A 14536-nucleotide genomic window follows, 5' to 3' on the forward strand; every position below is an offset into this window, starting at 1 on the left:
GTATAACTGTAGTATTTATAGTTTATTCCATTTCATAAGTAACCATTTCATATATTATCGGTAAAAATCTGTTAGGGTCGTTGTGGCTATACTATTTTTAGGTCGCCGTCAGTGGTAGTGGTTCTCGTAAACTGCAAAGTCATGTTTCTTAACCGTACCTGTCAGCGTAAGACGAGTGTCCTGCTGATTCTCCATATAGAATAGCACAATAGGACTAGGAAATACCTGTGGTATATGAACTGACAACTGCATCATTCTATCAGTGAGAGAGAAAAGTGTCTTGGAATGCAATTATTGTTTTACCAGACACCTCTCGCCATGCTCCGATAACCGTACCCTCGGGAAGAAGTAGAAAAGAAGCGCCGCACTTGTAGCTAAAGAAATTCAGTTAAGTAAGAGAGATTCAATTTCAATTCTCGCAGAATCGTAACTGACCCGACACGAATATCTTTGGTATGATATGAAATGCTATTGTATTATGGTGTTTTGTGCCTGCTTTATACCGTAAAATAAGATTAATTTCTCTATGAATGTTTAAGACAAGTTTGGATTATCCTCACGCGTCAATTGCCAAAGGTAAATGAAGCATAAACTTGTTTACTAAAAATATGCATTATATTAATCTATTTGCAATGCAATCACTCTCGTTCGTTTAATCTTTTTCACTTAATCACTTACCAATTCTGTGAAGTCCATCATTTTGATCTGCATAATGCACTGGGCATTCATATTTTTAAAAACGTACAAGGGTTGATTGACAAACTTACGTGGTTTGCCATCTTTTTGACACTTGATCTTTGTGAAAAACCTTATTGTTGACAAATTTTAATGTGCAACTGTCTGTTCGTGTAACATTTGTATGATACTGCGTAAATCAGTGCTAATGATCCTAACGAATCCGTTTATTCAGTCAATTTTACTTCTCTCGCGGGCATGAGCCCTTGCTAACAAAGAATCATCTTAATAACAACAATAATCGAACAACAACTACAACAATTAGCCAGTTGTTGTTGGGACGGAATGAAATATAATATTTAGGCCAAAGGCCAAGCTCTGGGGGCCATGGGGGTCATTCAACGCTGAAAGGGAAACTGAGAGAGTGAGAGTAAAATTGTATGAAATGCGCAGCTGGAGGAAAACCTCGCCGTTACACTACGGAAGAATTGTTAGGAGAGGGTGGAAAGTAAGATGGAAGAAAGAAAATATGAATGGCGGTGCAGTTAAGGGATGAAAGGGGTTGCAGCTAGGGACCGAAGGGACGCTGCAAAACATTAAGTACTGCCTGTTGTTATTGGCAAGTGTTGTAAGTGGAGTTCCCTCGGTTTTTCTGAAGGAAGAAGAGTGCAGACGGACTGGCCAAGTTCCGAAAGCGATGGATGTCAAAACAATAGCATGGCTCTGCCTCAATTATAAAGAAAAAGAAATGAAAGGGGGAGGGTTAAAAGTCAAGTGGAAATATATTGTAATACTCGTAAATAGTTTAGGAAAATCTTTCAGTTTTACGGGTTATTGGTGCTGAAAAGGGTAATGGACAAGAATAAAAAAATTTTTTTGAAGAACTATAAGTCTATAAAGTAAAGTAAAACTAAAGACGATTAAAGTTCAAAACAAGGGAATAAAGCTTTGCACCTCATGTGAATAGTGTAGTGTGCCCGCAACTGTTTGTGGAGTGAGCGCTTAGGAACCAGGAACGAACCAGAACTACGAGTTGAAGCTAGGCCGATGCATAAGACTTGAGATTCTGCCAGCAGGTGAGAGAACACATAGGTCGAATGTCATATAAATATTATTCTTCTTCTTCTCTTCTTTTCGTCACTGGCCTCCTGCATTATTCGCAATGGTATAAATACAAAAACAACAAATTTAACGTAACAACATTTATTACTTGCCTTACAAAAATATATCAAACACGAGAGATTATTTTAATGCTGCAGGAAAAAAAAGGAAATACACCAAATTACTGATATATTCTGAGAGATTCGTTGTAGAACTAGACTTACGTATACAAAATCGAGTTCATAACTGATATGAAATGATTTATCTAGATCACTCCTTATCAGCAGGGAGTGTTGTGCAACGATTGTGATTACTATCCCATTGAAGCCATTAATGAGAGGATAATGTAAGAGTTGGTGATAGAAAATGGACCTTCAATGATGTATTGAAAGGGAGACAAAAGGTTATAAATGATTTTGCAATTTTGGGAGCTTAGACCCTTGATTTTTCAAAAAGGCAGCCAGAAAATGTTGTCAGTGGAAATATCACATAGCCGTTAAGTATATATGTATGTTACAGTCAACATGCGTAATCAGTCATTACGCGTAATGACTGAAATTTCAGTCATCACGCGTAATGCACTTAGGGACATTTGATCCCCAGGAGCTAGTACTAAACATGGCGAAACAGTGAGTCACCTACACTGTTTCGCCGGGTTTAGTACTAGTCCTTGGGGGGTCAAATGTATTTCGCCGTGTTTAGTACTAGCTCCTGGGGGGATCAAATGTCCCTAAGTGCATTACGCGTGATGACTGAAATTTCAGTCATTACGCGTAATGACTGATTACGCGTGTTGACTGTAACATATGTATGTATATATATATATATATATATATATATATTCTATGACATCTTAATATCTAGACCTACAATATAGATCGGGAAAATTAAGTATCTTGCTTCAGGAGGAAAATGAAGATAGTGTTTTTTTATTTTTAAAGCAGCCCGCGAGGATGAAAAAATACATTATCACTTGTTTTCCAACTCTCATCTCTGTCACGTCTACATTAAATAACCAGTGGTAGTTATTTGTTCTAAAAGCATTCATCATTCTCTACAATATCTTGTGTAAGTTCCCCGACCAGAGAAGCTTCGAACCCTTAGCGAGGGAGAATTTCTTTGATTTCTGTTTGGGATTTCAACCAGAGATAGAGAACTTCTTTCATTTCTGTATGGAATTTCGAGGCTCCAAAATCTACGTGCTCTGGACGGGGACCACTTTCTCCTTCAGGAGGGAACGGTACAGCGAGATGTACTTGGCTGCGGGGATGGTGTACGGCAGGAAGAGCTGGCTGCAGAGGGAAGTCTTGCTCAGCGTCTTCACCTCCAGTCCCGGAGGAGCGAGGCGTTGCAGGAATTCCACGACGAAGGAGTAACAGTTGAAGGACGTCTCGTCGTACCTGCCAGGGATCAAAGGAGAAGGTGAATTACTGGATGACCAGCAGGTCGGCAACTTCTTTGAACACGTTATGAAAAATAAATAATGAAAAATTATTCATACATTAATAGTAACAGATATATACAAAGTTTCCTAAGATCAATAAGACTCATTCAGTAGTCTACGAGTATTAACAGGGGCATTAAATTGGACATAAAAATGAACTTTAAGAAAAATAACTTTAAGACATTTATCACGATTAAAAGTCAGAGGAGAGATATGAGAATAATAAGAGATTTACACAAGCGGTTTATTCAGTAAGGCTCGTTCAGTAGTATATTAATGGAGGCATAAAACTGGACATAAAGAATAATTCTATTAAGACATTCGTAAAAGAATGTATGAAATACCCTTTTACGTCTGTCTTAGATAAGGTTCAAGACGTCCTCACTACAAAGCAGGATTAAAAATGACCAGTCTGTCCTCACACTAGATGACCCGAGCTTTCAAGTAAATTCAAGCACCTCACTATCTGTAAAAGCTACCTCCATGAACGCACAAAAAACATGGCATAAGACCTCGTGCACAAGAACCCAATCATCACTTTTTACTGTCATCGCCACACAGCTCGAGCTTAAAAATGAACCATTGTTTACCTGTTGACCAGTTTCCCACACCTCCTCTCACCCATTACCCCTCATTGCTTGTGCTTCTTCGGAAATTTATGACCACAATGCCCTCTTACATTCTCGGTTTCTTCCCGCTGTTTCGTTGTGATCGCCACGACAAAACTTAAGTTTCAAATGCAAGACTTTGAAGAAATTCTGACGTCCGTAGCAGGAGTCGAACCCGCATCCGGAGTACCAGAACGAGATCGCGTTGCTTTAGATGCGGGTTCGAATCCTACTACGGACGTCGGAATCTCTTCATAACCTTCCATTTGGATCTAAGGCTTTGCAGTGACAAGCGTATCCAAAACTGTGAAGAAATCGAGAAGCTAAGAGAGCATGTGGTTATTGCAATTAAATTTGCATCTGGTAAAAATGACCAGTAGATTCTATGTATACAATCCATAATAAATCTGAATGTGGCGTACTATGCTGAAAAGTAAATAACATGAAAAAGGACAGAGTCAGCCTGCCCTAATCTGAAGACTAACACAATGGCTATGATTATACTTTGATTTTTGTTTTTTTGGTAGCCCTCTGTCTGTGCTCACTAACCCCGCTGAAAAGACCAAATGGCTCCACTTGGGGAAATTTACCACAAGTTGATAACCCCTGCGCTTGACAGACCAACAGACCCAATAATTCAGTGATTCCCAACCTGGGCCCCAGCCACCAAGGGGCCGGGGGTTGGGGGGGGATGGTAAATTTCAGGAGGGCCACAGAAAGTTATTGGGGAGTTGGGGAGCACAGAAATTCTACCCTGTTGCCTCCTAGATTTCAGATGTAAGAATTTTTTAATTTATGGTATTGAATTATATTTTTAAATAGAGAATATATAAGGAGATAATAGAAATGGATATTTTCATGAAAGTTATTACAAAGTTTAAGTACCTTTATTCCACTGATAATGTTTACGCCCCAGGGACCACAGAAGAATCAGAGGTACCGGAAGGGGCCATGAGAGGTTATTGCAAAATTCGAGCATCTTATACCACTGATAATTTTTATGATCGAGGGGCCACAGAGGAATTAAAGATTCGAAAATGGACCATGAGAGAATCAAAGATTTCAAAAGGGGACATGAGAGAATCAAAGATTCCAAAAGAGGACATGAGAGAATCAAAGATTCCAAAAGGGGACATGAGAGAGTCAAAGATCCAAAAGGGACATTAGAGAATCAATGATTCCAAAAGGGGACATGAGAGAATCAAAGATTCCAAAATGGACCATGAGAAAATCAAAGATTCCAAAAAGGGACATGAGAGAATTAAAGATTTCAAAAGGGGCCACGAACTAAAAAAGTTTGTGAACCACTGGTCAACTGGTCACTTACCTCTCCTCGCACCAGACGGGGTCTTTTGCAAGCGTGTTGAGAGTGAAGTCCCAGTACTCTTGCCAGACAGGGTCCAGGCGGTTGGAGGAATCACTTATGATGGGAATCGCCAGACACTGGCTCCAGGACGAGGTATAGTCTGAGTGGAGGCCCTCCTGCTCGTACTCGAAGACTCGACCTTCGCTGTCTGTCACCCCGATGTGGAGGTCGTGTGTGCTCTTGTAGTCGCTTGGATGGGGGAAAAGAATTAGTGAAAAAGTTAGGGAATATGTGTTATGCAAATACTGTAGGTTGCTAAAAATAGCCAATGTTCTTAGGAATCTGTTTTATACAACAAATTTGTATGTAAATTCTTTAAACAAAGACCTTCAACTTATTATTTAGAATTTGTCATTGTTATATAGAACATATTCCCAAGAACACTGACTTTATTAGGCTGCTAAAATACACCCAGTTCTTGGGAATTTGTTTCATATAACAAAACTGGATCTCAAGTCTTTAAACAAACGCCATCAACTTATTATCTAAAATTTGTTATTGAGGTAAAACGACTTCAACATTATTTTTATACAAAATTTATTGAGATGAAAATCGAGCTTCACACACGCATCTCGGTTGGCTGGTTAAGATAGTGGATCCACACCAGCCGGGCTTCTTATTTACTTTACCAGCAAACATCCACATACACGCCCCCACTGCGCAAGTGCAAGTGCTGGCATAAGGCCAGTTCATTCTACAGCAAATGACTCGAGACGGATAAATGTTATCAGACTGCAAAACTTTTAGAACTGTCTACAATTACACCACTGAAATACAATGTTAAAATGTTCTTGACTTACAGTTTACAGTTTTATACACACACACACACACACACACACATATATATATATATATATATATATATATATATATATATATATATATATATATATATATATATATATATATATATATTTCTGACTCAGAAATTCGCTTCTGTGAAACACGTTCTCATATGTTCATTTCACATGTATGTATGTATGTGTGTATATATATATATATACATATACACACACACACATATATATATATATATATATATATATATATATATATATATATATATATATATATATATATATATATATCAGAAGGTTTTAACATTGGTTTTATATATATATATGAAATTGGGTCAAAGTTTTAAATTGGTTTTTCAGCAAGTCTTAAAGAGAGAGAGAGAGAGAGAGAGAGAGAGAGAGAGAGAGAGAGAAGCATGCTTACTAGAAAACATTCATATATGCACATAGTTACGAAAACCAGGAATTTACAAGTTCGTGCTTTCCAGTCGCCAGATATCTCTCGTATCTTGTTGTCTGTTCATTTTTTCCCTTTAGGCACACCAAACTAAAAAGCAAAACAAAAGAAAACAGTGATAAGGAATCTCCTGATCTATGAAATAACTCAGAAGAGATTGGAGCCCTCAACTTAAGTTTATAAGTTAGTGAATTGCTAAAATGAGTATACGAGATCTGCTTCTTTGCGAAGTGATTGGGAATCCTCACAGCATCACTCAGAAACTGATAGCTAGCAGATGCTATTCGCTTCATAACAAATCGGCTAGTTGCTAGTAGGATATTACTAATGCTTATACCAGTGTTTACTCTGTCTAAAGAGGCAAATTGAAAATAGGAAAGAACTGATCAAGAACATATGGTAAGCACAGAGAAAATATACTTGAACAAGCACAACCAAAGGCAAACGGAACGGCATGTGAGCCGTTTTAAAGGAAATTCCTGACTATTACTACTACTACATTCTAAATGGGTAAATGTATATAATATTTAAGGTAAAAAATTAGGAGCTAAGCTGGGTATGTCCAGATGGTCATTCTGAATCGTAATGAGTCATGAATATTGATATTCATAACGGATGATTCGTGTGAAAAATATTTAGAGTAAAAAAGAATAAAATAAAAAGTTACTGAAAGAGATTGGAAGATTGATAAGGGAACATTATATGTAAAATCAAATTTCATCAGAGATGCCTGAAATTTACTGAAATGCCTAATCAGCTTGAAGGAAAGAAGAGAGAAAAAACATCAATATCCCTCACCTCCTGTACATACTAAATAAATTTAGTCGTTCCATAGGTATATATATACCTACTACAACTACTACGTGGCATAAGGCTTTGCAACGGCTCCTGTGGGGAGTCACTAGAACTGTGACATTTGGCAAACGACATAAAGATCAACGCAATGCGTCATTTATTCACCCCCCCCCCCGCAACCCAACACCCACCATTATCTTCTCTTCCATCTACTAAATGACAAATTCTCTTAATCCTTTATTCTCTCCTTAATATGTTTATCAAAAATTTTACTGAAGTGTCTAGGTTTTACGATATACTTCATTATTTGATTAGAATGATTGAATTCAAGTGTTTTGTCACATCTTACTCTAAATAGCATTAGTGTGTCTTTAAGCAAAAGAAACTGGCAAGACAAAATCCCACTACAATGAAATTTTAACTTCACCCCACAAAGAAAAACTAAACAGATAGATTTGCCTCTTTTGCAATGAAGAATCCTATTTTCCGCCACATGTTATAGGTATAGGATTCCGAGAACACTGAAGACTATAAAAGATTCCGGATTTTAATGGCGGCGGTGACGAAAGAGCGATCAAACAATTGATTCTCATGTTCACAATCTCCATCTGTGTTAACCTAACCTAACAGTACAGCAACTCTGGAGAGAGTGACATTATTCAGTACTTACAGCTTGCAGGTGACCCATTTCAGTGAAATAGCATCATAAGAAAGTTTTATCTATTTCCATAACAGGAACAGTAGAAAAAAAAAAAAAAAAAAATATATATATATATATATATATATATATATATATATATATATATATATATATATATATATATATATATATATATATATATATATATATACACCTCTCAGTACAACAGTTAATTTGCATTTGCAATAAATATTTACAAGTAAAGTAGGTCTTAAAAGCAGATTTAGTTTTAAAGAAAATGTGTTTCAGAATATGTATTAATCATGAATGAATCGAACTGGACGTTGCCAAATGTTACAGCACTGGTTTACTGACAGATCGAATTCTGACGTTGCCAAATGTTACAATACTGATTTAATGAAAGAATTCGCTATTAAAACCATATAAAGTCTTTTGCAAGAAGGAAAAATGGAGGCTACCCGTAGTGGAAACATTGCAACAGTATCAGAATTCGTCAGTCACGTTCGAGAACGCTGCCTGCATCCTTCAGAACCCATCTATTCAGGATAAAACAGGACAGAACGGGCTCCTTCGAAGGATGGAAGGACAAGGTGATTGAGTCATCAGTTTCCGTGCACTGAGAACGAGTTGTCCAAAGCAATGTAGATATAAAACAGCGTTGAAATGTAAAAGATATCCTACGGCATGAGAGCGTTCAAGTGGTTCTTTCGAATGGCAGAAAACGGACTTACTGCAAGAAGTCGCCCTTTGTTGGTTTGATGACGAGCGAGCAAGGAGACTGAGAAGCTCTGACGAAGGGGTAGGGCACCTAAAGGGAACGATAAGGTGACGTTAGAAAATAGGAATATTTTATATATATATATATATATATATATATATATATATATATATATATATATATATATATATATATAGCTTTGTTTTTAAAACTTTTTCACTATATTTAATTTTCCGCTATTTTCATGGTGCCATATTCAAATTTCTAACATTATTCCTGGAGCTGTATTGAATTTCCCTACATTGTGCCATACTTAATTTTCCTACATTTTCCTTGCACTATACTTGTTTTTTCATTCTGTTTTCCACAGGCTTTGCCTAAATGACCTCCATCCACATTTCATTTTATCATATATTTCTCCTACTGTATTGTATTTTCCAAACACTTTCCGCTTCAAGCTTATTCATTGTAAATATGGTGTACACACACACACACACACACACACACACATATATATATATATATATATATATATATATATATATATATATAGATGTATATTTATATACATATATATATATATATATATATATATATATATATATATATATATATATATATATATTCATACATTCATATATATATGAACAATAAATATTTATAAAAGTGTGGGAGAATGAAATGTAATGAGAGGAAAATGAATAAAAAAGACATGTAGAAGGACAGTTAAGTAAGGCCTGTAGAAAAGTTTGGAAAATGAACTGTAGTGCAAGGAAAATTATGTAGGAAAAGTAACTGCAGTGAGAGGAAAGAGTAGGAAAATTAACTTTAGTGCAATTAAAATGTGGGAAAATTCAATACCACACCAGGAAAATTATGTAGGAAAATTAACCGCAGTGTGAGTAGGAGTAGGAAAGTTAACTTTAGTGCAATTAAAATGCAGGAAAATTCAATACAGCACCAGGAAAATGTGGGATGATTAAATAAGGTACAAAGCAAAACACTGGAAAATTAAATATAATATAAAAATTGGTAAAATTAAATACAGCACAATCAAAATGTTGGAAAATTGAATCTAGTGCATGCAGTGAAAAATTAAATGTAGCACAATAATAATGCTGAAAAATTAAAAATGTGAAAAAAACGCAGATAAATCAAACCCAGGAGGCAAAAAATGGGATGGAAAATGAAGCTTACATTAGTCAATGGAAAACAGTTGTGGAAAATTAACACTATCGTAGTAAAATGGGTTAATGAGAAAAGGCTTTATAGAAAATGATTAGGAAATGGGATATTACAGGAGAAAAACTTGCTGGAAAATAAAATGATCTAAGAGGAAAATGGGTTGAAAATGAAACATGGAAAGAAAATGAAATAGCATATAGCAGAAGGAAAATGAGATATAATTACAGGAAAATGAAATATAGTTTGAAGAAAATAAAATAGAATAAGAGGATTATTATAGTGGGAGGAAAATACTTAGAGGAAAATGAAATATAGTATGATAATAAGGCAATGAAATATAGTAGGTTGGAAATTAAATATAATTGGAGAAAAATTAAATTAGATAAGAGAAAACGAAATAAAACAAGGGAAAATCACACACACTAAGAGAAAGATTACACTGAGCAGAAGAAAAAAAAATGAAACATATTAAATGAAATATATAAGGAGGAAAATCAAATATAGTGGGAAGAAAATTAAATAGAGTGGGAGGAGAATAAAACATAGCAGGAGGATATTTAAATAAGTGGAGGAAAATAAAACATAGTAAAAGGAAAATTAAATGAGTGGGGAGGAAATAAAACATAGCAGGAGGAAAATTAAATAGTGTGAGGAAAATAAAACATAGCAGGAAGAAAATTAAATAGAGTGGGAGGAAAATTAAACATAGCAGGAGGAAAATTAAATAGTGGGAGGAAAATAAAACATAGCAGGAGGAAAATTAAATAGAGTGGGAAGAAAATAAAACATAACAGGAGGAAAATTAAATAGAGTGGGAGGGAAGTAAAACATAGCAGGAGGAAAATTAAATAGTGGGAAGAAAATAAAACATAGCAGGAGGAAAATTAAATAGAGTGGGAGAAAAGTAAAACATAGCAGGAGGAAAATTAAATAGAATGGGAGGGAAATAAAACATAACAGGAGGAAAATTAAATAGAGTGGGAGAAAAGTAAAACATAGCAGGAGGAAAATTAAATAGAATGGGAGGAAATAAAACATAACAGGAGGAAAATTAAATAGAATGGGAGAAAAGTAAAACAGAACAGGAGGAAAATTAAATAGAATGGGAGGAAAGTAAAACATAGCAGGAGGAAAATTAAATACAGTGGGAGGAAAATAAAACAACTTGTTTGGAATAAGAAAGCCACATGAAAAAAAAACAAAAGAAAATGAAATCGGGTGATAGGAAAATAGACGGAAAGCAAAAACAAAAGAAGTACAAATTTGGGGCATCCCCAAGAGGACCTACCTGAAGGGGGGTATCTGGAGGGGCTCGTTCTCCAGATTCACCCTGCAGAGCGGGCAGGCTGCCGGGAGCGAGAAAGCAAACAGCCGCCCTTGACAGTGCTGGTAGCAGACGATGCCTGGATCCAGGTTCATGATGACTGGCGACTTCCCCTTGATCTGCCGAAGGAATGTGAGCTCTATTGAGTTCTCGTCTCGTTTCTCTCTCTCTCTCTATATATATATGTAATTGTAATAGCCACAATGCCCTCTTAACTTCTCGAATTCTTCGTGCTTTTTTGGATATGCTTGTCAAAACCAAAAAGCAGACAGTAACCAACGCCCCCCGCTGACATAAAAAAGCGAGACCACAGCCACCAATTCATTCAGCTCCCGCCTGAAGAAGGAAGAAGGCCTTCCGATACATGTGGCGATACCTACGCTCCCAGAAGCACTGACGACCCCTGCACTCGTTTATGGACCCCGCCCTCGGAATTTCCATTACCTTCGACTTATGATATTTTTATAAATAAAACCCCTGCAATGAACTTTGGCATTTTACTTAATTCTGTTACTGAAGAAGAAAAAAGACTAATTAGAAGAGTTGAACGAATAATCTACAAGATTAATGCAACCAAGGCTGCCATCATATTCAACAAAACATGTTTGAAAGAGGTCCTATACCCGAATAATGATAATAATAATAATAATAATAATAATAATAATAATAATAATAATAATAATAAAATGTTTCTAATTGTAAATTATCATATAAAAATAGATGAGAACATTGATATGTAAAAAATCTCTTAAAATAATAAGCAAATATATATATACAGTATATATGTAATATATATATATATATATATATATATATATATATATATATATATATATACATACATATATACATATAAAGACAAAATCTACGAAGCAGACTGCTAAGTAAAGGACGCCAGTCGAAAGGCCTCGCAGCACTCCAGTGTTTCTGTTTCCTTCGTGGATTTTGTCTTTATTTATATATATTCATCATGTTCCATATTTTCGTGATTTAGTTATACACACACACACACACACACACACACACACATATATATATATATATATATATATATAATAATAATAATAATAATAATAATAATAATAATAATAATAATAATAATAATAATAATAATAATAATAACAATGACTAGCAAAATGATTTCGTACCCCACAATATGAAGTCCATGTTGTACCACACAACTATTAGTCAAGATATTAACAAAACCATTTATCAAATAGTCCAACATTAGTTGAAGATTGGTAAGGAAAGATTTTTCTGTTATAAAACTATTTGTAAAAATGCGGTGAAGAAAATTTAATATTAAAAAGTAACACAGTGCCATGCAAATATTTTTAATGTAAAAAAACTAATTTTCAGTACATTTTTCACACACACACACACACACACACACACACACACACACACACACACACACACACATATATATATATATATATATATATAATGGAGCTGTGGAAAGGCATTCTGTTTTCTATCTATTTATTAAGGAGCCGACGTTTCGTATCGTTTGATACATTTTCCAGGCTGAAATAGCTATTAAAATAAACAGTATTTTCGTATAAAAGATAAGATATAAACACATTACATACTTATTTACACCATATTAGCAGTTAAAAAACAGAACAGGGGGGAAAAAACCAAAAGCAGAGGCAAGAAGCACAACACACCCACCATCAATGGTAGCGTAAACCACACTAACAAGAAATGCAGAACAGAACGCCGAGGACTTTAGTATTGTGGGAAGAACACGAAGTATGGACGAACTGGCCACCCTTGAATCTATAATGATGAAACTGACTGTCCCTGCCCTCAATCACTCACTAATCAGCATCAACCCAACTGTTCATTGCATAGTTTGCCCTTGTTTTTAGCCTCTGTGTCTGTGCTCCCCCCCCCACCCCCTCTCTCTCACCCCCCTGTTCTGCATTTCTTGTTAGTCTGCTTTACGCGACCATTGTGGGTAGGTGTCTTGTGCTTCTTGCCTCTGCTTTTGGTTTTTTCCCCTTGTTCTGTTTTTTAACTGGTGATACGGTTTAAATGAGTGTGTAATGTGTATATATCTTATCTTTTATACGCAAATACTGTTTATTTTAACAACTATTTCAGCCTGAAAAATGTATCAAGCGATACGCAATATCAGCTTCTTAATAAATAGATAGAAAACAGAATGCCTTTCCACACCTCCATTATGTCTATATAATATATAAATATATATATATATATATATATATATATATATATATATATATATATATATATATATATATATATATATATATATGTGTGTGTGTGTGTGTGTGTGTGTGTGTGTGTGTGTGTGTGTGTGTGTGTGACAAATGTACTGAAAATTAGTTTTTTTACATTAAAAATATTTGCATGGTACTGTGTTACTTTTAATATTAAATTTTCTTCACCGAATTTTTACAAATTAATATCTTGAGTAATAATTTATGTGGTACAACAAGGACTTTATATGTGGGGTACGAAATAATTTTGCTAGTCATTATTATTATTATTATTCCAATTTGCTTAGAACAACCGTTATTACGATATTTGTTATTCTGTTTTCTCACGTACGAATCTCGTATACTGAGCCAGACACTGCATCGTAATACTTTTTTACTTCTCACAATCCCTCACTTCTGTCCCACACTTAGAACTAACCTTATAGTGTATTTGTCGATGAATCTCACTTGGAAGTTCTTTATAATTATTCCTGGCCTTCCAAGTACGGGATGTAAACGAAACGGTCTCCCGTATTCACTTTGGGGAGCAAAACGGTTTTTTCCTTCCGCACTATTCAGGACGACAGACAACAATATGACACCGTTACGGAAGCAAACCGCAAAGTAATCTGGCTGAACAACCTCCTTCCTTGACTCCCTGTCTCCCTCCTCATGTGTTGGGGGTTGTGGGGAAGGTGTAATGTTGGGGGTGGTGAAGAATTTCAGGAGTACAAGATGAGAGAGAGCGAGAGATGCGAGAGTACTATGTATGCAATCCTGGATGGGTTGGGTTCGAGAATTTAATTTTTTTCGCGTCCGTAAATCAGAGCTGCTATACGATACTCCTTAATTCCTATATTACACTAAAGAAGATAAGATTTAATAGAGATATGTGTAAATCGTATAAAATGACTTTAAAGCTCTGAAAAAATATTGTGCAAAATGACGTTTGGCACCTATGCAAGCCTCGACCGTCTTCAACGGGATTGGCTAAGGCTGCCAGAGGCTCGGAATTCAAATTTCACTTTTGCTTTTTGCTGAGATGCTCTGGACCCACCGACAAGACCTGTCTGTCGATGAATCGGATGACTACCTCTCTAGACTACCCTGAGGTAGTCGTTTGTCTGGGCGTTCTAGAACAAGAATAAAAAAAGTAGTTTCCAACTCGACTCCTCCG

At 35.6% G+C, this 14536-nt stretch overlaps 1 protein-coding gene across 2 annotated transcripts; it reads right to left on the bottom strand.

The window, feature by feature from the left end:
* Positions 1-2592: 2592 nt before the first annotated feature.
* LOC136832079 (MKRN2 opposite strand protein) lies at positions 2593-14144 on the bottom strand. 2 transcript variants are annotated; one of them, XM_067092710.1, is made up of 5 exons: positions 13799-14142; positions 11095-11250; positions 8636-8712; positions 5156-5383; positions 2595-3176 (listed from the first exon to the last, which is right to left on the bottom strand). In XM_067092710.1, exons 2-5 carry the CDS (start codon positions 11224-11226, stop codon positions 2972-2974), a joined length of 642 nt encoding a protein of 213 aa, XP_066948811.1. In that variant the 5' UTR covers positions 11227-11250; positions 13799-14142; the 3' UTR covers positions 2595-2971. The 2 variants fall into 2 exon arrangements, with proteins under 2 accessions (XP_066948813.1, XP_066948811.1); XM_067092712.1 differs by lacking the exon at positions 8636-8712 and having other exon boundaries at positions 2593-3176; positions 11096-11250; positions 13799-14144.
* Positions 14145-14536: the final 392 nt, after the last annotated feature.

Source organism: Macrobrachium rosenbergii, chromosome 49, assembly GCF_040412425.1.
Source record: "Macrobrachium rosenbergii isolate ZJJX-2024 chromosome 49, ASM4041242v1, whole genome shotgun sequence".
NCBI lineage: Eukaryota > Metazoa > Arthropoda > Malacostraca > Decapoda > Palaemonidae > Macrobrachium > Macrobrachium rosenbergii.